Source organism: Arvicanthis niloticus, chromosome 8, assembly GCF_011762505.2.
Source record: "Arvicanthis niloticus isolate mArvNil1 chromosome 8, mArvNil1.pat.X, whole genome shotgun sequence".
Taxonomy (NCBI): domain Eukaryota; kingdom Metazoa; phylum Chordata; class Mammalia; order Rodentia; family Muridae; genus Arvicanthis; species Arvicanthis niloticus.
In genome coordinates, this window is record NC_047665.1 from 66,203,852 (window position 1) to 66,228,741 (window position 24,890).

The 24,890-nt window shown below is 42.0% G+C and overlaps 2 protein-coding genes and 1 long non-coding RNA gene across 14 annotated transcripts in view; 2 read left to right on the plus strand and 1 right to left on the minus strand.

Annotated features, from left to right (window-relative positions):
- Positions 1 to 7,443, plus strand: part of Cacnb2 (calcium voltage-gated channel auxiliary subunit beta 2) — a 350,616-nt gene extending 343,173 nt beyond the window's left edge. For 8 of the 9 annotated variants that reach the window (XM_076939527.1, XM_034509698.2, XM_076939530.1 and 5 more), the window contains 3 exons: positions 2,133 to 2,228; positions 3,509 to 3,697; positions 4,245 to 6,055. In XM_076939527.1, the coding sequence (XP_076795642.1) occupies positions 2,133 to 2,228; positions 3,509 to 3,697; positions 4,245 to 4,733 (774 nt within the window). In that variant the 3' untranslated portion in view covers positions 4,734 to 6,055. Of the gene's footprint in view, positions 1 to 2,132; positions 2,229 to 3,508; positions 3,698 to 4,244 lie in introns of all 9 variants that reach the window. The other variant, XM_076939526.1, reaches the window with a different exon arrangement.
- A 2,383-nt stretch (positions 7,444 to 9,826) lies between these two features.
- The window catches only part of Nsun6 (NOP2/Sun RNA methyltransferase 6), a 35,571-nt gene continuing 20,507 nt past the window's right edge, over positions 9,827 to 24,890 (minus strand). For all 4 annotated transcript variants that reach the window (XM_034509699.2, XM_076939532.1, XM_076939535.1 and 1 more), the window contains exons 7-11: positions 23,516 to 23,635; positions 21,397 to 21,541; positions 16,914 to 17,062; positions 12,167 to 12,292; positions 9,827 to 10,546 (exon numbers count right to left, since the gene is read on the minus strand). In XM_034509699.2, the coding sequence (XP_034365590.1) occupies positions 10,313 to 10,546; positions 12,167 to 12,292; positions 16,914 to 17,062; positions 21,397 to 21,541; positions 23,516 to 23,635 (774 nt within the window). In that variant the 3' untranslated portion in view covers positions 9,827 to 10,312. The remainder of the gene's footprint in view (positions 10,547 to 12,166; positions 12,293 to 16,913; positions 17,063 to 21,396; positions 21,542 to 23,515; positions 23,636 to 24,890) is intronic.
- On the plus strand, positions 10,451 to 16,907 carry LOC143443368 (uncharacterized). The gene is made up of 3 exons (XR_013112301.1): positions 10,451 to 10,591; positions 13,626 to 13,724; positions 14,898 to 16,907. It is a non-coding gene; the product is annotated as an uncharacterized LOC143443368 (long non-coding RNA).

Consider the following 24,890-nt stretch of genomic DNA (forward strand, 5'->3'; position numbering starts at 1 on the left):
ACCAAGAGTAATGCTAAGCAAGGTAGCATGGAAACATGTCGCTCACAGAGAATGCCATGAGTGACCTTTACGAGTCACATAGGGAACAGTCCAGCAGAATTTCAGTACAGAACAGTAATACTATGCTACATTAAGCTGTTCCAAGTAGCTGCTGAGTCTTCATGGCCATAGGTCTGTACAGCAATAAGTTTGCTGGACTTCAGTTTAATATCAAAGAATGTCACCTGCTCTCTGAAGACAGGCAGCTAGCACAACCCCTTTATTTAACTGTGTATCTCTGTAATGGTCTCCTTACAAATATCAAGAAAACCATACATTACAGAATACAGGGTACAGAAGCTGGTATTTCAGATTTTTTTTTAATTAGACACTTTATTTACCTTTCAAATGTTATCCCCTTTCCTGGTTTCTCTCACCCCCCAGAAATCCCCTATCCCACCCCCACCCCCCATTGCTTCTATGAGGGTATTCCCCCACCCACCCTCTTGCACCCATCCACCCTCTCGTACCCACAAATTCCACTACACTGAGGCATCAAGCCTTCACAGAACCAAGGGCCTCTCATCCCATTTAGGCCCGACAAGGCCATCCTTTGCTACATATGCAGCTAGAGCCATGGGTCCCTCCATGTGTACTCCTTGGTTGGTGGTTCAGTCCCTGGGATCTCTGTGGGGTCTGGTTGGTTGATATTATTGTTCTTCCTATGGGGTTGCAAGCCCCGTCAGCTCCTTCAGTCCTTTCTCTAACTCCTCCATTGGGGATGCTGTGCTCAGTCCAATGTTTGGCTGTGAGCATCTGCCTCTGTATTTGTCATGTTCTGGCACAGCCTCTCAGGAGACAGTTATATCAGGCTCCTGTCACCATGCACTTCTTGGCATCCACAGTAGTGTCTGGGTTTGATGACTGTATATTGGATGATTTCCCAGGTAGGGCAGTCTTTGGATGGCCTTTCCTTCAGTCTCTGCTCCACATTTTGTCTCTGTATTTGCTCCTGTGAATATTTTGTTCCCCTTTCTAAGAAGGACCGAAGCACCCACACTTTGGTCTTCCTTCTTCTTGAGCTTCATGTGGTCTGTGAATTGTATCTTAGGTATTCCAAGCTTTTGGGCTAATATCCACTTATCAGTGAGTACATACCATTTGTGTTCTTTTGTGATTGGGTTACCTCACTCATGATATTTTCTAGTTCCATCCATTTGCCTAAGAATTTCATGAAGTCATTGTTTTTAATAGCTGAGTAATACTCCATTGTGTAAATGTACCACATTTTCTGTATCCATTCCTCTGTTGAAGGACATCTGGGTTCTTTCCAGCTTCTGGCTATTATAAATAAGGCTGCTATAAACATAGTGGAACATGTGTCCTTGTTATATGTTGGAGCATCTTTTGGGTATATGCTCAAAAGTGGTATAGCTGGGTCCTCAGGTAATACTATGTCCAATTTTCTGAGGAATCACTAGACTGCTTTCAAGAGTGGTTGTACCAGCTTGCAATCCCACCAACAATGGAGGAGTGTTCCTCTTTCTCCACATCCTTGCCAGCATATGCTGTCAACTGAGTTTCTGTTCTTAGCCATTCTGACTGGTGTGAGGTGGAATCTCAGGGTTGTTTTGATTTGCATTTCCCTAATGACTAAGGATGCTGAACATTTCTTTAGGTGCTTCTCAGCCATTCAGTATTCCTCAGTTGAAAATTCTTTGTTTAGCTCTATTCCCCATTTTTTAATAGGGGTTATTTGATTCACTGGAATCTCACTTCTGGTTTCTTAAAAAGTGATTTTTACTTTAAAATGAATTAACAGTGCTAAGATATTTGATAAATATTAGAAATATATCCCGAAAAACAATGACCCTTTGGGGTTCATGATTTTTTTTATATATTTAAGTAGGTGACGAGGCAGGAATTTTGAGAAGTGTTAGGCAGGAAAAAACTCAGCATCAGCTTTAGACTTGTGTTTAAAGCTTGCAAGAGATTTATGGAAGCATGTTAATTTTGTGGTTAATCTCTACATTGTATTTTATTTCTCAATGATACATGCTGTTCATCCAGGGATAAATATAAAGTAGTCCATAACATACTCTGTAGCTTACCCACCTACAGAAATTCCTGTTACAACACTGTACCTTTTCCAGGTTTTACAAAGGTTAATAAAATCTCGAGGGAAATCTCAAGCAAAACACCTCAATGTCCAGATGGTAGCAGCTGATAAACTGGCCCAGTGTCCGCCGGTAAGTTATCTACATGGTGCAAACAGCTTAAGAGATTATACCTGCATCTTAGGAAAAAAAAAATGTATCTGTGGGAAGAGGCTCTTCCTCTCTTACAATGGTATTCACTCTAAAGAAGTATGCCAGAACCTGTGTGACCATTCGTTTTGATCATGTGTAGGCCAGGTAATGGTTACCCTTCCAAAAACACTACAAGCATCACATACAGATCTCACTTCCTATTATAGGACTATGGTTTGTAAGATGGACCTCTTTGGAGTCTAGGTCTTATCCACTTCTAGCCACATGTAACATGTTGTCTAAGAAACTGACGTGGACCATGTCAAACTAAACACTGAATTTTATGTATAAGAATGCCGGTGTGAGCATGCTTTCCACAGCCTACAATGAGGTCAGAGGACAAACATGGGTGTTGGTCCCCACCTTCCATTTTGAGACAAGGTGTCTTGTTGGCCAGAGTATAGGACAGGCTAGCTGGCTGGCTAATTTCAGGATTCTCTTGTCTACACCCTGTGTTCTTATAGGAGTGCTAGGATTATCAAAACTTGATGCTATATATCTAGCTTTGGCATGAGGTCTAGATTCAAACCAGGGCCCAACAACTGCACAGCAAGCACTTCTCACAGAATCACATTCCTACTTTTATGTATTATACTTTGAGACTATAGATCCAACCTAGTATTTATTCAAGTATGACTATTTCAGAAACTATAAAAGATACAATTATGAATTTGACTGATTAAAGTAATGTTACATTTCTTGATCAACAATTTTAAATCTTCAAAAGTAAAGGACCTGGTCTCTCACTGACCTCTCCCCCACACTGAAGTGTTAAGTTTGGATCATGTCAAAATGTCAGTAGTTTGGGCTATTTCTGCCAAACTGCATGACCTAATCTTGCCTCATTAGCTTCCAGAACTTTCTACAGTCTGTCTCAAGAACAAGCACACTTCTAAACTGTTTAGATTTTTCATGTTTTTCTACCACAGTATTAGTTTTTCACAACTGATAATTAACTCTTCTGCATTGCCCTTACCAATCATGCTAACAGCTGTCCATTTTTGAGCAACTAACCATTCAGTGTTTTAATTAAGGATTTGAGGACACACACACATGCAAGCACGCATGCACATGCGCTAAGAGAGTCAGAAAACAGAAAAGAAAATACCAGGGCAAGAACAAATAAGACAGGCAAGTCCTCTCCTCTGCTTGTGGGTTTGGGGAGAAGACAGACTTGGTCCTGGGTTGCACTAATATACTATTTGAACTGCTTATTTTAGCAGGAGTCATTTGATGTGATCTTGGATGAGAACCAGCTTGAGGACGCTTGCGAGCATCTTGCTGACTATCTGGAGGCATACTGGAAGGCCACCCACCCTCCTAGCAGTAACCTCCCCAACCCTCTCCTTAGCCGGACTCTAGCCACCTCAACTTTACCTCTGAGCCCCACCCTAGCCTCTAATTCACAGGTAAGAGCACTTCCTTTTATGATCTTCCTAAAGAATCTGGGCTGACTCAGCTGATGCCCTTGAGAGTCAGTCCTGGGGGAAAAAAAAACATCATGCTTGGTCTACTATTCTTTGCTCATCAAACTAAAAAAAGCCCAAGTGCCATCTGACCAAGTTTTATCAGTCCAGTATGGGTTGTGTACCTGTAAGCAAAAAGCTGTGAACTGAACACACTATACCAGCCTCTCCTCTGTGAAGGCTCTAGAATGGTACAGGTCCCATATAAATGCCCCATCGTAATGAGTTTTAATCTACTCAAGCAAATTAGTTAAGACTATGGTTATAAGACACCTGTATCAGTACTATAATCACAAAAGATTATAAAAGACCATTCTTGCCCCTTTGTTGAAATGAAATGTCATAGGAACACAAGTCCAATTTAAGTTGTGCCACCAGGTGGGCTTCGTTTCAGCATTTTGGTACTTCAAACGGATGCACTTACATGATGCTGCTCCCCAGACACATCGGTTCCTCAGTTGATAACCTCATGTGTGTCCCTTTGCTACAGGGTTCTCAAGGTGACCAGAGGACTGATCGCTCTGCTCCCCGGTCCGCTTCCCAAGCTGAAGAAGAACCTTGTCTGGAACCCATCAAAAAATCCCAACACCGTTCTTCCTCAGCCACACACCAAAACCACCGAAGTGGGACAGGTCGAGGCCTCTCTAGGCAAGAGACATTTGACTCTGAAACCCAAGAGAGCCGAGACTCCGCCTACGTGGAGCCAAAGGAAGATTATTCACATGAACATGTGGACCGCTATGTCCCACACCGTGAACATAACCACAGAGAGGAGACCCACAGCAGCAATGGCCACAGACACAGGGAGTCTCGCCACCGCTCTAGGGACACGGGTCGAGACCAGGACCACAATGAGTGCAGCAAACAACGAAGCCGACATAAATCTAAGGATCGATACTGTGACAAGGAAGGGGAAGTAATATCGAAGAGAAGGAATGAGGCTGGCGAGTGGAACAGGGATGTATACATCCGCCAATGACCATGTGTGTCCAGGCCCCCAAGTCTTGTGTAACATCATCCTTAAGCAAAATCTTTGGGGGCTACATTGCAGTCATCTGTGATCTGTCTTGTATATTTGTATTGCTGTTGCTTCAATAGCAATAGCGTGCAATCAAGTATTATTATACCTTCTTTTGTAAGTACCACAGAAATTGGCCTAGTACAGCGGCAGTCCTCCGTCTATATCCTGAACTCTTCAAAAGCTGTTTGGGTAGCTGCCACCTGAACAGAGTGGCTTCAGAAATGTAGTTAATGTATCCAATGAGCCAGATGCAGCACAGATAACAAGTGGATTTCTCCATATTTTTAATGCCCAGATACCTGACCTGTCATTCTTTCATGGACCACTGTTTCTTGCTTGTACCTCTGGCTGACTAAATTTGGGGACAGATTCAGTCTTGCCTTACACAAAGGGGATTATAAAGTTAGAATCTATTTTCTATGTACTAGTACTGTGTACTGTGTAGACAGTTTGTAAATGTTATTTCTGCAAACACCTTATTATAATTATATATATATTATATATATGTATGTATATAATATATATATATCAGTTTGATCACACAATTTTAGGGTCTTAATGCCAAGTCAGCAGATTTGCTTTATGAATCACAGGGACTAGAAATGCCCACATTCAGGAAATTTCTAATATTGTCTAGACACCTCTCCCTATTCTAAGAGAGAGCCTGTACATACTGTAAATACGTGTGATTGCTTGACTTGAGGTTTGATTTCTGAATGTAATCCCATCCTGGTAAGTTTTTCATTTTAACCATAAATTATGGTAAATGTAATCAAACTCCAGAGGTTTTTCTACTCCATACAGTCCACACTGATTGTGACAAACACGTTCTTAGCAGCTAGTGTCTGTTATAGTCACCGCACTGGAGTATCCAAGCGGAGCCCACCATGTGCACATGCGCGTGTGAGTGTGTGAGTGTGTGAGTGTGTGAGTGGCTGAGATGAAGTGGAACGCAGAAGACTAATGCAGAAACCAGAGGCTGATGGCTGAGAGTCCTGCCCACCTGGCTTTGTACTTAACTGTGTTGTATGTTGCTTTCAAACCCACTGAGCAGCCAGGGAATGTGAGGAAGCTTGCTGCCAAAGGAACTAGGGAAGCACTCAGCTGCTGACTCCTTGCTTTTGCCCCTGAAAGAGAGAAAACACGGGCATCTTGTACTGTGAGTGTTCCACTGGAAATGGACAATCTTTGTGTGTCAGATTATTTTGTTTTAGTAAGAAATGTTTACACAGCTTGTGCAATTATTTCGTAGGGAAATAAATTTTATAACTTGTCCCATGTTACTTTCTAAACGTGCCTATTGCTCCTGTTGTTCATCCTCAGCCACCCGCTCTTCTTCCCCCAGCAGCAACCTGAGCAGCTACACTGTCTGTCAGAATCTACAAGTGCTTCTTATAACCAAAGTTCCTGCTAAGTCTTTAGAAGTTATCAGGGCAAAATGGAATAACTTGAAGCAAAAGAGTTGGAACGTTTTCTTATACGAGACATCTGTGAAGGAGAACCTAGAAGACACTTTCTTCAAGCCTCAATCTGCCTGCATTAAGAAGCTTACAATGCTCTTAGCCAAGGCTATACAATCTCTCTCTCGCTCAAGAGTCCAGTGCTGATGGATAGATAGGTAAGACTGTATTAGTTGCACAAGCCCCTAGCATTCGAAGCCTTTCGCAGGAAAACATCTATCTGTGATTACCCAACCAGATCGGTATATTACTAAAACAAATCATGGTTACAATAAATACATGTTTTGTTTTGTTTCCTGGTTATTTCATATTCTTCTGGAATATTCTTAGGCATTTATATGTAAAGCAGTTTTACATTTACTACTTTATCCTATACCCAAGAAAACTCAAGCATTTAAACATGAGTTGCATATATATATTTTACCAGTGGCTTACCTGCTTAGAGAATGAAAGGTTTGCTTAGAATCAGCACTATATCTCTTACAGAATTTATACACTATACACAGTAATTTCTGACCCAAATTTAGAAAGCATTCATCATAGACAGACTTTGAGCAGTGATTTACTCCCTTCCTGGGTGTTTCATCCAGAGGAATGGCTGAGACAGCCTCATGATGGACGGTGTTTCTAGGACTTGCAGTTACCATATGTCCCTTTCACAGACTAGTTCTAATGCTGTCCATCCATCTGCTTACTGCAAGCATATGTGTGCCCATGACAGCATCCTTCTACTGTGCCAAAGGATCTGACACAGGGCACCTGTGTGTGAAAGCCGCACACTGGGGCTCCATCAGCAGTGTGTGCTTGACCTCCCAAGGAAGATGGCTGACTTACTGACTACTGGGATGCAACACCACTTTTCACAAGCAAAAACTTAATCTTACCCGACTCAGTTGTAGAATCCTGATTTTCTTTTTTCTGTAGTCAAGCCAGGAAATGCTGGGAATGTAGTTAATAGTGTTATACTTCTGTATCAGTCACTTCAGTTTTTCCTGTGCTTTCTCAACTGCTCATTTACTTACTGTTTCAAAAAAGGTGCTGCTAAAAGTAGGCCGGCTTCAGTCATACTGTACTGCAGACAATACCACATTTTAACATGTCTGCTCTGCATCCTTGTTAAACACTCACTGTCACAACACTGAACTGTTTGATGAACTTGGTTTAAAGTAATTCATGGAAACAAATAAAGAGCTGGCTTCTGCACTGTTTACCACTGGTATTAATTGCCATCTTAGGAACGAGTATACTAGTTTCCACACTTAACATGTGGAACATCCTCATCCAGCCAATGCCAATAACCTGGGTTTGTTGTTGTTTTGTTTTTTGTTTTGTTTTGTTTTTTTTTTGGTAATCTTCCTTCAATGTCTAATTTAAGTAAAATAAAACAACAATAAAAATACCAAGGTAGGTAAGATTTTTTTAAATGTAAACCAAAGTTTTCTTCCCACCTTAGTTCAACCTGTAGAGTAATTCGGATTCATATTTAGAAGTTTATTTCATTTTTAAGTTTATTTCATTTTAAGAAGCTTCCCCATCTGCTGGGGACACAACACCATTCCTCCTTGATGATCTAGGCTTATTCCAGTAAGTGTAATATTGCTGACACTGTGTCTTATTAAGTGTTTTGCTTTACTTTGCTATATAAACTAAAATTTAACATAGGGTTTTAATTAAAATTTATTTACCACCAAATAAATGCTTTTTCTCTCTTTTCATAGGAATAATCTATATTAAAACTAAGTATGCTAAAAGATGCTAATAGCCTTCCACGTGTCCCTGATGTCTTTTCATTGTTGTGTCCTTGAAGAATATGTGAATTGCTTTCAAAATTTGAGAGGAAGAAATCCACTGAAAATGGCTTGTATTAACAGGAATAATGCTAACAGTATTCTGTGTCCTTGCTGTTCTGAACACACGCAGCGTTCTCTTTTGCTGGCTCTGTGTGGACTCTGGTATTTACTAGAATGGGAAAAAGTCTGACACCGTGCTGGTTTGCTGCTCGGCTGTCTCTCTCCAACTCTCACCCAGCTTAGCACATACAGATGTGCAGAAAGAAAGGAAGCCAGGGTTATGGAGTTGTTTAAAATTCATTTTAATATCTGAGGGGCTACCTGGAGTCCCAGAAACAAAAGTGTCTCATGGTGATGGTGGTTCTCTTTAGTCAAAATGGCATCTCCTGGACACAGGCAGAATGAAAGATAGAAAAGGCTTGCTTGAATCTTAGTAAATTCAAGATGATTTTTCATATTCCATAATACCCACTGACTATCTACTCTGAAGCAGTAATAAGAGAGAGGAAAAAAACCCTTGTTTATCTGTCCTGGTATATTTCCCAGGTGTAGGTCTGAGCTCAGGATAACACAGTCAACTGGAGTCACAATGTGCTGAGAGAAATGGGCACAATCACTTGGATATAGAGAGCTCAGAGCTCTTCAAAAAAAATTTTCTCCAGGAAGAAGCCACCCAAAGGCCTTACTTGATCCAAGAGCTGCTGCAATCACAGTGGATATGGTAAGTCATTTAGAGACCTTCCTACAGGAAATCTACAAGAAAAAAAGAGATTAGCAATTGGTTCCAATTGTACATAGGACACACCCAAAGTGCCATCATTTGAAAGGGTGTGAATGAAAGAAAACAAGCCAATCTGGTGTGTTCCACACATGAGGCCTTTCCCATGTTGCTGGGTCCTGGAAATCTTAACAGTTTATCTACCAAAAAGGAGCACTGAAGGCAGAGTGGCAAGAGTGGCAGGATGCTTGGTCACTTCTGCAGTCTGGCTGGGCTGCTTGTTTTGTCCAAGCTGAGCTCAGTTTTGATTAAGAGGAGCTCTCCCTGTCTTCGTCTATTAGACATAGTTGCCTGGAGCCTGTGCTCTGTGAAGCTGCGTAGGCTCATCAAGAAAAGCGGAGACGGCCCAGTGGAGAGTGGAGGCCAGGGCCTAGCTTCCAGTCACTGCTCTCCTCCACCTCCTCCTCCTCCTCCTCCTCCTCCTCCTCCTCCTCCTCCTCCTCCTCCTCCTCCTCCTCCTCCTCCTCCTCCTCCTCCTCCTCCTCCTCCTCCTCCTCCTCCTCCTCCTCCTCCTCTTCCTCCTCCTCCTCCCCAAGCAGTTCTCTATTATTTTGCATGTCTGTTTCTGAAGATGATAAAACACAGCCAAAATGTGGAATAATCTCAATGGCCATTTTAGCTACAAAGTAGATACCTATATTTCACCTTTCAAAGTACTTTTTAGCACAAGTCCAAGCTTTATTTAAAGGTGACCTGAAGGCTGGTGAAATGGTTCAACAGGTAAAAAAGTACTTGTGACACAAGCCTGAGCATCTGAGTTCGAGCCTCAAAACTCAAGGTAGAGGAGAGAAACTGTTCCCAAAGGTGGTCCTCTGACTTCAACATGTATTCCACACACATACTCAGTACATAAATTATCCTTTAAATTAAGAAGCCAGATTTAGAATCAGTAAGCAGAGAGAGACAGAGGCAGACGACAGTAACAAGCCTACTTACCTCAATCAGGATGATTGTCCATGTCCTGAAAACTTACTGAAGAAACTACCACCATCTTGGAAACAGAAAACAGTTTTTCATAACCACTTAAAAGGTTTAGAGGTTTATTCTCTTGTTTTTAACATTTGTTTTTATTTATATGAGTACACTGTAGCTGTCTTCAGCACCAGAAGAGGGCATCAGATCCCATTACAGATGGCTGTGAGCTACCATGTGGTTGCTGAGAACTCAGGACCTCTGGAAGAGCAGTCAGTGCTCCTAAGTGCTGAGCCATCTCTCCAGCCATATTCTCTTGTTTTTAAACTTTTTTTTTTCATAGCAAGACAGTATTTATGAGTTAAAACTGAAAGTATATTCCAGACAGGCAATTCCTCTTTTCCTTTCATAAAGCATAAGGCTGATTATGCTTTACTAGCCCTCACTTCCCCAGGGCCACACATACACACTGCTCCTTCCAATCCCAGGAAAGCTGTTAGCATCATCCTGCTTCCTGAGCAACCATGCCATCACTTCGTTGGCCTGACAACACTTTGGTGTAAGAAAAAACACCACACAGAGAAGTCTTCAGAATTTTCATTTCCAAGAAACCTTCTCTTCTGTGCTTTGACATTTTAGAAACTTTGCGATAAAGAAGCCTATACAGTCCTTGTTGGCCAGCCAAATCATGTCTTCCCTTCTGGCATCTCTGAGAGAATCAGTGTCCATGTTCTGCAGTGGCACAACAGAGGGATCAAATCGCTGCAGTTGTTTCAATTGCTCCAGTGACAGGCCAGCTCCCACCATCCCTTCTCCTCCGATCTGTGGTTCCTGTTGGGAAGAGATGAGCAAAACTGGTTGACTATGCTACAATTAGTAAGCTGCCTCTATATAGCTTAAGTAAGAAAAGACAGATGGGTTGTATGACCTCTCCCAGAAACAGAAGTACAAGTGAATGCACTTGCCTTTGTGAGATGCACCTGCCAATTTGAGGGCGGTGGAAAAGTGGTGATACATGGCCACCTGATAAAGGAGTTTCTATTTATTTAGAATTCTCCATGCTTATCAAGTGTTATGATATTACAAAAGGACTGGATGTTATTAGATGCTTGCAGACTTAAAATGCAGCTCTAATATATCTCAGCTATATGACCTAAGCAAGCAGCTTTACCTAACTCCATTTACTCATATATATAAAAACCCATGCCCAGCTCTGAAGCTACATAAAGACAGTACTACTGGGTTTCCTGTGACATGGATAAATGAATAGTCCATCTTCTCATCCTCTAACAGTGGAAGGAGCTAGCCCCCAAAATATCTGAGATGCCTTTAGCCATACCAACTCTATGAAAGTTTTCTTAACACACACTAGAAGAATACATATTAGAAAAGGATATATAAATCATGGCTACATCAACTAGGTTTTAAGGAATCTAAATGAATCCAGTCACTTTTGAAAACCATTAGTGCCAAGTCCACAGAGAAGGGTTTGACCACTGGTGGAGAAGAAACAACTGTCAAGAAAATGCAATCCATGGCAGTGAAGGGAGTAACTTCCATCACTTCTTCACACAGACTCCATGAGAACTCTGAGGTCTTGCTTTCATTTCCATGTAATTAACCTCCCAGTGCCGGGACCATTTCTAGACTGTTTTAACCTCTATGCTGTGACTGGCCATTAGAGTTCTGCAGGAAGCACAATGTCAGATGTTCAATGTCTCCAGATATTAGCATCTCTGTAGACATACATATCTCAAAATTGAATTGGTCTTAATAAAAATCCTAACAAAAAGTCAGGTTTCTGCTCACTAAAACAAACTACAAATGGCTTTAAAAATATCTTATTAACATAAAAGCATAAAAGGGGACACTCCCCAGCTGTAGCTTGTTCCCATGGCTAGTCTTCTGATATTCTGCAGTGCACTGTTACAGAGGTGTGTCTTATGCGACAGGAGGGGAAAATGCTCAGGCTTTTGCAAATCAGAAACATGTAGGGAAGGAACTGGGAAGGAAGTCTTGCCGAGGACTGGTTTGGCTCTCAGCATTCACATGCAGTATCACACAATACATCTAACTCCAGACTCAGGATTATCTGATGTCCGTGCAGCAGGAATGCACATGATATACATATATACATACATACATACATACATACGAGCAAAATGTGTCTAACTAAAAAGAAAAGGACTTTTTGGGAATACAGTTAGGGACAGCAAGTGGGATAAACAGGAGCAGAAAGATACCCAAGACCTGCCCTGGTTTGTCCAATAGCAGACTGCGGAGAGAGGGGAAGCTTCCTCATTTGGTCATGTGAATTCCATGGTTAGCTTCAACACACCAAAACTCTTGAATAGAGTGCTTCAGAGCTCTGACACAGCCTCTATAAAGTCCCATGTCTGCCACTGTGTTTCACACTCAGATTTATCTTATGGAAAGTGTCACTGTTCTCACCTGGGGTCGAAGCTGAAGGCAGGGGAATGTTCTGAGGGCCCAGGCGACTTGCTCTTCGTTTTCTGCCAGAGTTATTGTGCACGTGCTGTAGACCAGCACTCCCCCTGGCTTCAGGAGTTGAACTGCCTAAGGAAAGCAGTGATCAGACGATGCATGCCAAGACCCAATAGCCCCCCCAAAAGTAAGTTATCCAGTAGCACAGGATGCCTTGCAAGCATTTGATGGAAATAAAGTGTTGTCCTGTACGATATGGCCTCTTCCTGTAGTTAGACTACAATATGCGCACTGCAGATTGCATGCAACCTTCCCTGGAGATTCATGACACACACAGAGTCAGACTCACACAGAGAACCTTCACTTACCTCCCCTCACAGTTACCCTTATGGCCAAACTTACAAACTCCCATCTGTAGGGGAGACCTTCTTTCTGAATCTGTATGTACTAAGTTGTCATGTCAGAATTTCTGGGATTTCAGCTAATGTGTCCTCAAATAATGTATTCACTGTCCTCTGAAACCTGCTTGAACAGCCTTCCTAGGCTTCCCAAAGCTCCAGGCATCATTAATGCCTGAAGGCCTTTCACCTTCCCCCTCCACTAGTCAGCTTCTTTCAGTATCTAATGTAGAGATGGCTCAGTGGGTAAGAGTGCTTACTGCTCTTGCAGAAGAGCAATGTTCAAGTCCCAGCATCCATATGACAGCTCACAACTGCCTATAACTCCAGCTCTAGGTGACCTTAAACTTTCTTCTGACATCTGCTGGTGCCTGCACATACATGACACACATACATACACTCAGGCACACATGTATACACAGAATAAATTTGTGTATAAATATACATCTACAGAGAGAGAAAGAGAGAGAGAGAGAGAGAGAGAGAGAGAGAGAGAGAGACAGACAGACAGACAGACAGACAGACAGACAGACAGACACCAGTTTTGGCTATGGTTCCTAAGATCCATTACCATTATCTCAGTCCCGGCCTCTTTACCTGTCAACTAGATTACACAACAGTTAAATCTTCCCACGTTTCCCTGCCCTCCTAGAAGGCGGTCTCCACACACCAGTCTGAGCCATGCTTTTCTACTTGTTGCTTCTCAGCTCCACAAGCAAAGTCCTGAAAGAGCTTTCAAAGCTCTTCATAGAGGTGTTCCCGCCATACTGACCTCCCCTTCAGCCCCTCCTACCCTTCCGCAAATGCTCTCCCTGGTCCTCATGGACCTCATGGCTCTCCTTCCTCTCTACAGTTTGCTCTGCAGCACTAATGCCATGTAACACAATAGCGCTAGACAGAGAAAAAGCTCGTAGAGAATGGCATGGATTGTCTGCTTTTTTGGTTATGATCTAGACAGTATTTTGCATGCAGTAGAATTTAATGATAATCAGGGTATGTGCTGCTATGCTAACATAAATTTCTCACAAACATCTTAAGTTTATCTTCTCTTTCTTCTTTTTTAACAGGTTCTCATATATCCCAGGCTGGCCTCAAATTCTCCATCTACCAAAAGATAACTCAAAACTTAGGATCATCTGCCCATTTCCCAAGTGCAAGGAGCATAGGTGTGTGCTATCTCAGGAAGAATATGTTTTGCTGGGAATTTAACTCAGGAGCTTCATGCATGATAGGAGTAATGGTTAACTGTCCAGATTAACTGCACAGGATCTAGACTTACTGAGGAAACAGGCCTCTGGGCATACCTGTGACAGGGTGTGGAGACTGGGTTAGTGGTGACCCCTGCTCTGTGGGAGCTCCAGTCCATGGGCTGAGGTTCTGAACTGACAAGAACTGGTAAGCACCAGCTTGCACAGCTCTCAGCAGCTTTCTTGCCAACTGCCTGGAGCTCCAGTTGCCATGGCTTCCTCACCATGATGGACTGTATCTCTGAACTGGGGCCACAGTAAACACTTTCTTCCCTAAGTTGTTACATCAGGCATTTTGTCAGAGCAGCAACAAGGAACTAGCACACCAGGCCAGCTCTTCACCAACTGTGCCGCATTTACATTGTTTCCATTGTTCATGCTCAAGTGAGAGTTCCTGTGAGTTTTTGTGGATTTTATACAATGTATTTTGATCATATTTAGCTTCTTCTCTTAAATCTTCCTTGATCCACATCCCCCAACCCCTCCTTCACTACCCAGCCAACTTTGTTTCCTATTTTTTATTTATTTTTTTTTTGGCAAAGTCATAGTTTTGTTTATAATTTTAATAAAAAGATCTCAAAAACATCACAATTCATACTTGTACCTTAAAGAAATGCAAACAAACAAAATAATCATGGGAGGCAGAGGGAGGGAGGAGTCTGGATGAGAGAGGAGAGGCGGAGGGGAAAAGGGGGACAAAATTAGGTATTGGGGCAGGGGACAAAGGGGAGAAGCCCAGAGGGCCAGGAGAGTTAATGGAAATATGTAGCCTGAGTGGGGGTGGGGGGAGATGAGAGGACCCTTGAGAAAGTACCAGAGACCAGGAAGTGAGAGACTCCCAGGACTCAATGTGACCTTAGCCTAGATGCCAACGATGGGAAGAAGGAGCTCAAAGAGTCCAACAGACAGATAACCCACAGTCAAAATTTCTGACCCAGAACTGGTCCCATCTAAAAGAACTGCAGGGAGAAAAATGGAGACGAGACTGAAGGAAAGGCATCCAGTGATGGGGCCAATTTGGGATTTATCTTATGGGGGGTGGGGGAACCACCAAAGCCTGACACTATTACTGATGCTATGATGTGCTTATAGACAGGAGCCTGGCATGCAGTCTTCTGAGAGACCCAACCAGCAGCTGACTGAGACAGATGCAGATACTTACACCCAGCCATTGGACTGGAGTTGAATTAGGAAAAGGCTGGAAGAAGCTGAGGAGGAGGGCAACACCATAGGAAGACTAGCAGTCTCAACTAACCCGGATCCCTGAGATCTCTCAGACACTCTCAGACACCAACCAGGCAGCATACATGGGCTGGTCCGGGGCCTTGGCACATATACAGCAGAGGATTGCCTGGTCTGGCCTCAGTGGGAGAAGATGTGCCTAATCCTCAAGAGACTTGAGGCCCCAGGGAAAAAGGAGACCTGGTGGAGGGGGAGAACACCCTCTCAGAGGCATCCTCTGATCAATTAAATTTTTAGTTATGATCCTTCTACATTCTGGATGTTATCATGCCTACTTTAACAACGTGTTACCCTATAAAACTTATGACTTTCAGGGATGGAGAGATGGCTCAGCAGTTAAGAGCACTGACTGCTCTTCCAGAGGTCCTGAGTTCAATTTTTAGCAACCACATGGCAGCTCACAACCATCTGTAATAGGATCTGATGCCCTTTTCTGGTATGTTTGAGGACAGCTACAGTGTACTTATATACATAAATAATTTTAAAAAAGACTTATGACTTTCTGTTGGGCCTTGGACGAGGTAACTCCATTTAACCTGTTACCTTCAGTCACAGGTAGGGCACAGGTAGGGGGCGTGATTAACAAGTCTCTACCTCCAGAGATTTAAATATTAATAAATTATCAAAAGGCCAGGGGCGTAGCTAATTAAGTTATTCCCTCCCCTTTTTCCTTCCCTATAAAATGAGAGTCCCCTGGCCTTTGGCGGGGTGAGCGCATATCAGTTGCGCCCACTACCCATGCCATGAACAATAAAAGCTTTGGAAAACCGGACTCCACGTGTCCATGGTCTCTCCGCCTGATTCCCAGCTTTTGGAACCCTGGAACCTTGCCGATGCAGCCGCCGGCCCGCCCACCGACAGCTGCGTGAATGTGGGATCCTCCGTTGGTGGCGCGGGAAGCCCTGGTGCCGGACCGCCCTGAGACTCTGTCGTTGGACTCCCTCCCTCCCCCCCCCCCCCGCCCGCGAGATTTCTGCCCCACAACTTTCTAATCTGATAACTAAATTAAGCCAGTAAAGAGTAATTTATTTATATTAAATTATTTACATTAATTAGCAATGATGCATGAGTTACTTACTGAATTGTGGTTTTGGTTTTGTTGTTTTACTTTCACTTAAGGGTTAGAAAGTTTATGATTAACTCCACATCTCAAACATTCTCTAGGGAGCTGTGTTATTTTAAAGGATGGGTCAACATAAAGAGAAGCCTCGTATGTTTAAAGCCGTAAGTAAGTTTGACGATGCACACAAAGCATCACAGCCCTCGTGAAGCTGAGGGAAAAATATTGAGCTTGAGTCCAGCTTAGGATACACCGCAAGAGCCTGTCTCAAAAAAACTAAAGCCACACAAGCAAAACGCTAAGTATTCCCAATCTCTTCCTTGTCTGCAGCAAAAAAAGAGTTAACATAAAGGGTATCAAGTTAACATGTCATGATTTAACGACATTAAGTGTTGATTTCTGCAAGCATCCTAAGCTGCCACTCTGTAACCATTAATCAGTAACTACCCTTTCTCTCAACCTAATTCCTTCTCTTTTACTTTCTATTTCTAAGAATTTGCCTATTCTAATTACTTTGTAATAGAGATCATACAAAAATGTTTCCTTTTGTGTCTGGTTTACTTCACTTGGCATAAAGTCTTCAAGGGCCATTCATACTGTAACATGTACCAAATTTCACTCCTTTTTAAGGCTGAATAAATATTCCATGTGACCATATCAAAGCCTATGTATCCAGTCTTTGTCTATGACTCCTGACTGGCTCCACCCTTTGGCCATTGGGAACAGTGCTGCTATACACAATAGCCTTGGTAAACTGAACACTGGACTAGCAGTCAGTTTCTTCACAGCAAAGGAGCACCACATACCACATTAAGGAGTTTTCGCTGCAGTGGCTGATAGGATGTCACTTCCTTCAAAGTCCAAGTACAAGCCATATTTGGCCTCTGCCCCATTCCACTGCAGGGTGCATCAAGGAGAATTCGGTCAAAAGATTCTGGTAAGAATGGAGGTGCCCCTATAAAATACAATTGGAAACATTATCTGTCATCTGACATATGAGTCTCGAACAGAACACACTTAAGATATAAGCAAAATGAGAAATTAACATCATAATCCAATATACTAAATAAAGACAAATCATTTCTCCCTTTAAGCAAATACTTGGCTAAATTAAGAATGCTTATACTTACCAGGCGGTCGTGGTGCACGCCTTTAATCCCAGCACTTGGGAGGCAGAGGCAGGTGGATTTCTGAGTTCAAGGCCAGCCTGGTCTACAGAGTGAGTTCCAGGACAGCCAGGGCTATACAGAGAAACCCTGTCTCGAAAAACCAAAAAAAAAAAAAAAAAAAAACAACTTTATTTTTTGCACACTGGTAACCCACCCCACGCCAACAAAAAAACAGAGATTATACTATAGTCCATACTGTCCTTATCATGAGTACGCACACCTGTTTACCCAAAAGCCTCATCAAAATGGTGTTTTATTTTATTGACCAATTATGTTTTTCCTTTAAGTAGGTACAACCCTTGTGTGGCCTTTCCCTGCTGAAACCACCTTTCTTAATGAACAGGACAGCTCTTGTATATAGAAGATATGATCCTTTCCCATAATATTCTATGAATAGTTTCCACAATATTTTCTTAGCTTTAGTTTATTAACCTGCTTACAAAAATGCCACATAATTTTTAAACATAATTTTTAAAGTTTTAGAATTAAGGTGATGTAACTCATGAGCCTTTATGGCCTGATCCAAGTTAGATGGCGGATCTGATAAAGTCACTGCAGCTAGATCTGCCTTGGTGTTTCCTTCAGAGAGAGGACCTGGCAGCACAGTGTGGGCTCTCAGGTGTCCTACAAAGAATTTACACTTTCATTGTTGGCACTGTAAAAACAAATCGGCTGCTTCTGAGGAATGCTTTATTTGCACAGCAGTTTCTAGCAGAGGGATAGATTGAGCTATATATGAGCTATCTGTATAAATATTAATGGTTTGATTTGGAAATGCTTGAAACACAACAATAACAGCATTAATTCAACCAATTGAGCTGACACAGATGATGTAGCAAAGGAGATTACTTGATCTTGAAAGGCATAAGCAGCTGTTTCTGATGAGAAACCATCAGTGAAAACTAGCAATGCTTTCTTGATAGGTGCATGCGCAGTACGAGTTGGAAAAATGAATGCATGGTGATTACAAAACTGAATCAATTTATCTAGTGGATAATGATTATCTATCTGACCAGCAAATAAGGCACATGCAATAGGCCAGACTTCAGAACTCTGCATAAGCCAATCAACCTGATGCCTTGTATAGGGTTGTACTATTACATCAGGATCCTTTTCAAAATATTTGACTATTATCTCTGCCCAACATAATCATATCAGCTACAGCAACACAGTATGGATAAAGAACCTTCTTAGGGTATGAAGGAAGATGAACCCTCATACCCTAATATCGATGCATTTTGCCAAAAAACTGCAGTAGGAGTTAATTTAGTGTTAAAAATAAGAAAATATAAAGGCTTAGAATAATTAATATGAGTTACAAATTGGGATGAAATAGCACTCTCCACCTTCTGTAAGGCTTTTCTACTCTCCTCTGTTAGATATTAAAAGTTTTCTTTCATGCTTTCCAGTGGGTGCCAGTGTGAAGTCATAGTAAAATGGTGTGGATGACCATACCATCATACTTGCCGGGGTGGGAAGAGGAAGACAACAGAGATAAAGAACAGACTTTCTCCTCCTCATGAGCTCTTCCTGTCACAACCATCACAACCCTTTCTACCCTGGCACCAGCAAGTTCCATCCTTTCCTGTAAGCTACAGACTGGAGTAGGCAGAGCCCTCAACAGGTAATATTTCAGGCGCAGACCAGGCCCAGGAACTGCCTGTTCTGTAGAGCCTGCTCTGTGTAGAGCCTGTTCTGTGTAGAGCCTGCCCTGTGTGGAGCCTGTTCTGTGTAGAGCCTGTTCTGTGTAGAGCCTGCCCTGTGTGGAGCCTGCTCTGCAGAGCTGCCTGCAGCAGCTAAGCTGTGCTCCTTCCAGTAGCTGGCAGTTCTAGGTTCACAGAGCCTCCTTCTGCTTTATAGCGTGCACGTTTCTATCGGCCTTGTTCTTCCTACCATTTATTTTCATAATGATCTTTTGTTGATTTAAAGTTATGCTAAGTTAGCTATTAATATACTGTTTAAAAAAGATTAAAACAAACAAACAAAAACTGTTCCCAGGACACAAAGGAAAATAGGAAGCTCAAATCCCTGAGACTATGGGAGACATTTCATTCATGCTACCAAAATCAATAAGATACAATTAATTTGTTTAGGGAACATAATATAGAAATACATAAATTATGCAATAAAATAAAATGGGGAAATAAAACAAAACAAAACAAAAAAAAAACCCTCGAGCCAGGCAGTGGTGGCGCACACCTTTAATCCCAGCACTTGAGAGGCAGAAGCAAGTGGATTTCTGAGTTCGAGGCCAGCCTGGTCTACAGAGTGAGTTCCAGGACAGCCAGGGCTACACAGAGAAACCCTGTCTGGAAAAACAAAGAAACAAAAAACAAAAAACAAAAAACAAACAAACAAACTCTTGGGCTTTTAATGAGAAATTCAGTCACTATCAGCTTCAAATGAGCTGTGATGGATATGTTTGACAGTAAGGTTGGTTAAGTTGGGTTACCAAAATGTACAGTGGCTAAACAGAAGATAAAAACACAGCACAAAATAAACATAGCTAATTCAAAAGAAGACAACAACACATCTATACATCACTAAGGAAATGTGGAACAAACGGCTCAAGAAAGGCTTCACCATTCAGTTATTTACTGGAAAAAAATGGATTAAATATTTCAGACAAAAGACAGTGTAAATGTACTAAAAACCAACCAAACAACCCAGCTAGTCATTGCTATAATGGCTCATCACTATAACTTCAGTGGATTTCAGGTCACTTAAGAAATACACCTCTGGAGGTGTCAGTGAGGGTGTGTGTGGAGGCATTTTCAGAGAGAAATGCCTGGACTGGAGAGGAGGCCCATGCCAAACCTAGCAGCCTCGTTCTACAGGCTGAAGTCAGCCTTTGTCCCTCTTCCTCCTGTGATGCAATGTGACCAGATTCTCATGTTCGAGAAAAGCACTTGACATTACATATACCTTCCCCACCATGATCAGGAGGACATTAACACCAACTTCCCTATCATGGGGAGGTGAGTGACACAGAGGACACCATGATAGGAAAGTCCTTGCCCACCATGACCAGGAGGGCATTAACACAGAGTTCCCTATGGTGGGAAAGTCAGTAAAAACAAGTTGCATCTTCACACTGTGAGGCAAAAAGATCGTTTTCTTAGATTGCTTTTGCCAGGTGTTCATCATAGAAACTAATACACAACCCAATGGGTGACGCATTTAGACAGACATTTGCTGCTCTTCAAAGGACAATGTGGCTGGTGAGTATACAAAAGAGATGCTTTCTACAACAAACCTCCAAGACAATGCAATGAAAAACACAAGACATACAACCTTGCCCCTGTGAGGAGACAATTACCAAAGAAAAGAACAGAAGATGCTCTGGTGCGAGCATGGAGGAAGAGAGAGCACACATGTAGTGTGTAAGAACATAAATACAACCACTAGTGAGAACGGCATGGTTCTTCACACAGTAAATAATAAAAGTGCTGTGTGGTGCAGCAGTCATGCATGCCAGTGGGCATACATGAATGCAAGCAGTTGTCACAGATAACTATGCTCTCCCATTCACTTCGGCACTACTTACAACAGCGATGCTACAGAATCAACTCACGTGTCTACCAACAAGGAATGGTATGAAAAAGTGCAGGACATGTACATAGTGGAACACTACTGAATCTTTAAAAGATATCCTGACCCTTGTAACAGCATGGAAGAATCCAGAAGATACTATGTTAACTGAAAATAAGCCAGGCCTCAATAGTCAATTATATCTGGAACCTAAAAAGTAAAACACATTGAAGCAGAAAGAGACAGTGATTATCAATGGCAAGAAAGGACAGGGAAATACTATGGAAAAGTTACAAAGTTTACCGAGACAGAAGATTAAGGTTTGAACTCCAATACACAGAGGGATTTACACTTAGTAATAATATATATTGCATTTCAAAACTGTCAAGAGTAAATTTCGAGTGTCCTGCTGTCAAAACATTAACACACTAAAACGTTAACACAGACATTACATTAAACATTACATAAATACTAACACATTACCATAATTACTTTCTGATCACTTCACTTTCATACCTATATCAAGATCCAATGAGCACATGTAATTATGACAAAAAAAGGCACAATAAGAAAAACAAACTCTGGTTACCTTCTATGCCATCAGTCGTATCAAGCTTAAGAGCCTTTGTTGCATCGAAGCAAAACGCCCGGATAGAATGAAGCCCTAACAACGAAGCGTTCTGCTTTAATTTTTTCACTTTATTCGATATTTTGTCCAATGCTATTACTTCTCCCTAAAAAATGAAAATGGAGTGTAAACCTAAAGCTGTTAGGAAAGTCAGTAATACAGAAGCCCAGTGTAAACGGTGCTTGTTTGCGTCCCTCCCACCCATGCCTGCTGAATTCACTGAGCATTTACATTGGCTGGGAGGTGTAGCTCAGTGGTAGAGGGTTTCCTAGCAAGCACAATGTTCTCTAGTCAGTTCCCAGCACTGAAATATTAATTCCCTAAATATCTTGTCTTTCCTTTAAACAAACACATTCCTGCCAATTGTTCTTCAGCCTAGCTACAGTTTCCAAACTGAACCTAGTTCAGTTTTCAAAACCAAAAAAAAAAAAAAAAAAAAAAATTATTTGGGATATTTTCAAGAAACTTAGAAACATTCTTCAAGGTAAACACCACCACCAATCTCGAGTGACTGCTCACCTATGAGAGAGCATGGGCTTCCTCTATGGAATATGTAGCTTCAAGGAGTTACATATTACATACAAATGAGTATCTGTAAAAGCTGATCCTTGTCTCCAAATTTTCACACTACACAAAAATATTTGAACTATGGTAACCAAAATGAGGACATCATGACCCCAATCCGCTCTGTGTCACAGCAAAATGCTTTGGAAAGGCATACAATTCAAATGCTGCTAAAGGATACCAGTATCAGGTGACAACGAGCAGCTCCCGAGGAGTGTGTCCCAGTTAAAGAGAAGAACCAATGTAGTATCTGAACGAGAATGGATCCGACAGGCTCATAAGGAGTGGAACTGTGTCACTAGGAGTGGGCTTTAAGGTTTCCCAGCCAAGCCCAGTGGCTCACCCTCTCTTCCTGCTGCCTGTGATCCAGATGCAGAACTCTTAACTCCTCTCCACCACATCTATCTGCATGCCATGATGCTTTCTGCCATAATGATAATACACTAAAACCACTGAACTGTAAGCCAGCACCAGCTGCATGCTTTCCTTTATGAGAGTTTCTGTCATATGATGTCTCATTAGAACAATAGAGCCTTAACTAAGACAGCCAGTAAAGCAAAGAGTCCTCCAAAAAGGAAACAGGAGGAAAATCAGAGCTACAGAGGCAGTAACAGGAACTCATGATCCCAGGCAGCCCTGGTGAGGAGACACTGGCAATTCTACTTTTAGGACAAAGTCTTGAACAGGTTTTGCTGAAGCAGCACCTCTGGAGGTCAGCAGTGGAGGAAAGTCCCAATTGTTACTCTCTAGGACTCACTGGGTGGATCTCAAGAAGAATGTTATTATTTCTAATGAACTACCTTGGGAATGGAGACTAGGCAATGGAACTTAAATGGAAACTGCTAGTCTGGTGGCTGGGCAGGAGGGCCAGGGGCTGACTGATTAAAACGTGCAGGAATCTCTCAAGTCACAAAGGGCATGCCCAGAGCCTCTTCACTCTATCACTGACTGGGAATAGCACTAGTGTCTGGTGGACAGAGCCTGAGATCAGAGGTGGCTCGAGTACCTGTTAGTGTTGTAGAGCCCCAAAGAGGACATTTCAACGCCCCAAGAACTCTGGAGTGCAGGGGATCATGACTGAGCAGGCTTCACAAATATGAAGACAGCTCCTCCTCCTGTACAAATCTTGGAGCCATGATTTTTCTACAGTCTCTGTGTATTGGGAGAACAATAAAGGATAGAATCCAGAGCTTTTGAGAGGAGTGAAGCTTTTCATGTTGATGCCAACTGAGGCCCCTGGTATGCAGGAAAGCTAATAAAATCATGACAGTGCAGGTGTGAACCAGGAGCTAATATAAATAGGTTCAACACCAGAAAGACTAGCGGCCAAACTCATGTCAGCTGCCCACTGCCCATAACCTCTGTGTCAAGGACACCAACAGAAACTACTTCAGTACCTCACCTTTTCCTCTCCATGCCTCCCTTTTTCTTTTTAGCACACATTTTTAGCAGTATTTCCTATGTTACCTTCAGTGGCCGTGGGAACTGAGAGCAGCCTGCCATGAAGACATCTCACCTGGTCCTGCATCAGTGCTGCAATATGTGTAGTTTTGCCCCCAGGGGCTGCACACATATCTAGAATCTTCTCTCCAGGTTGAGGATTAAGAACATGAGCTACAACCGTAGATGGCAAATTCTATAAAAAAAAAAAAAAAAAGAAAGAAAGAAAAGAAAAGAAAAAAAGGTGAGCATTAACAATACAGCCTTTCAACTCAATACACAAACAAAATATAACAGTGTCCACATTTAATGTTGGGAGAAGTGAAGGACAGAGACTTAGAAGATAATGGTTCTTTAGGAGAAAGACCAGGAAAGAGGCATCCAAAGGCATAAAGAGCACAGATTTGCTAATTCCTCACCAGATCTCTACAGTGACTTCAATTATCATAAAGATTGAAGGGGTAGCTTCTGCCAAGGTCTTACACACACCTGAGGTGACTTCAACATGTAAATGCTTTAGCTGTCACCTTCAAGCTACTTCTTCATAAGTCAGTTACCGAATACCAGTCAGGATACTGTACTGTGGCTGGTGGGATGGCTCAGTGGGTGAATGTACTTGCTGTCAAACCTAACAACTTGATTTTGATCCTCTAGTCCTACTTGGTGAAGAAAAAAACTACCACAAGCTGTCTTCTGACCTATGCATGCATGCTATGACATGTGCGAACACACACACACACACACACACATTTAATAAGAACAGTAACATCCATTTAATTAAGTTATAAGCCAGTGAGTGCAGGCTTGAGAAAAGAGATGCAAAGTAGCAGTTTAATGTCGAATTTAAATATCAAGCTACCAATGTCATGGGTTACTGAAGGACCAAGAATATTACTTTGAACCAAGATTTTCCTATACTTTACATTTTCTCCTATTCTCAAAGATATTTTGAAAAGTTACAAGAGTGACTTTTAACTTCAAAGTGATGTGGCAGTCACTCATCTCTCTAATGGCTCAGAGAGTAAAGCCTGCCATAAAACCAACAATAAAAAGCTAAGACAAGAGATAGAGACAGGAGAGACATGCAGCAACTCAGGAGCCAGCTGGTTGGGAAGAGCAGAAGGGCAGAAACAAGTGAGACCCTGCCTCAACAAGGCATAATTCTAAAACTGGACTTTGCAATTGAAAACTTATTTCTGAATTAATTAATTAAGAAAAGAAAAAAAAAAAAGAAGGAACTTCTCAAGAACAGTCCCCAGGCAGCTAAGCTTTAAGCTCTGCAAGTAAAGAGGCAGGTAGCAATTTCTCAGTGCTGCTGATCAGTATGAAGGTACTTAAAACTTAACGACACAGGAAGATTCTGGGTAGGCTAAGTTCTAGGCAGGGCCATTTTCATCTCTTGTATTACAGAAGATGAATCCCTGAAACCAGAATGATCACAGCAAGCATGG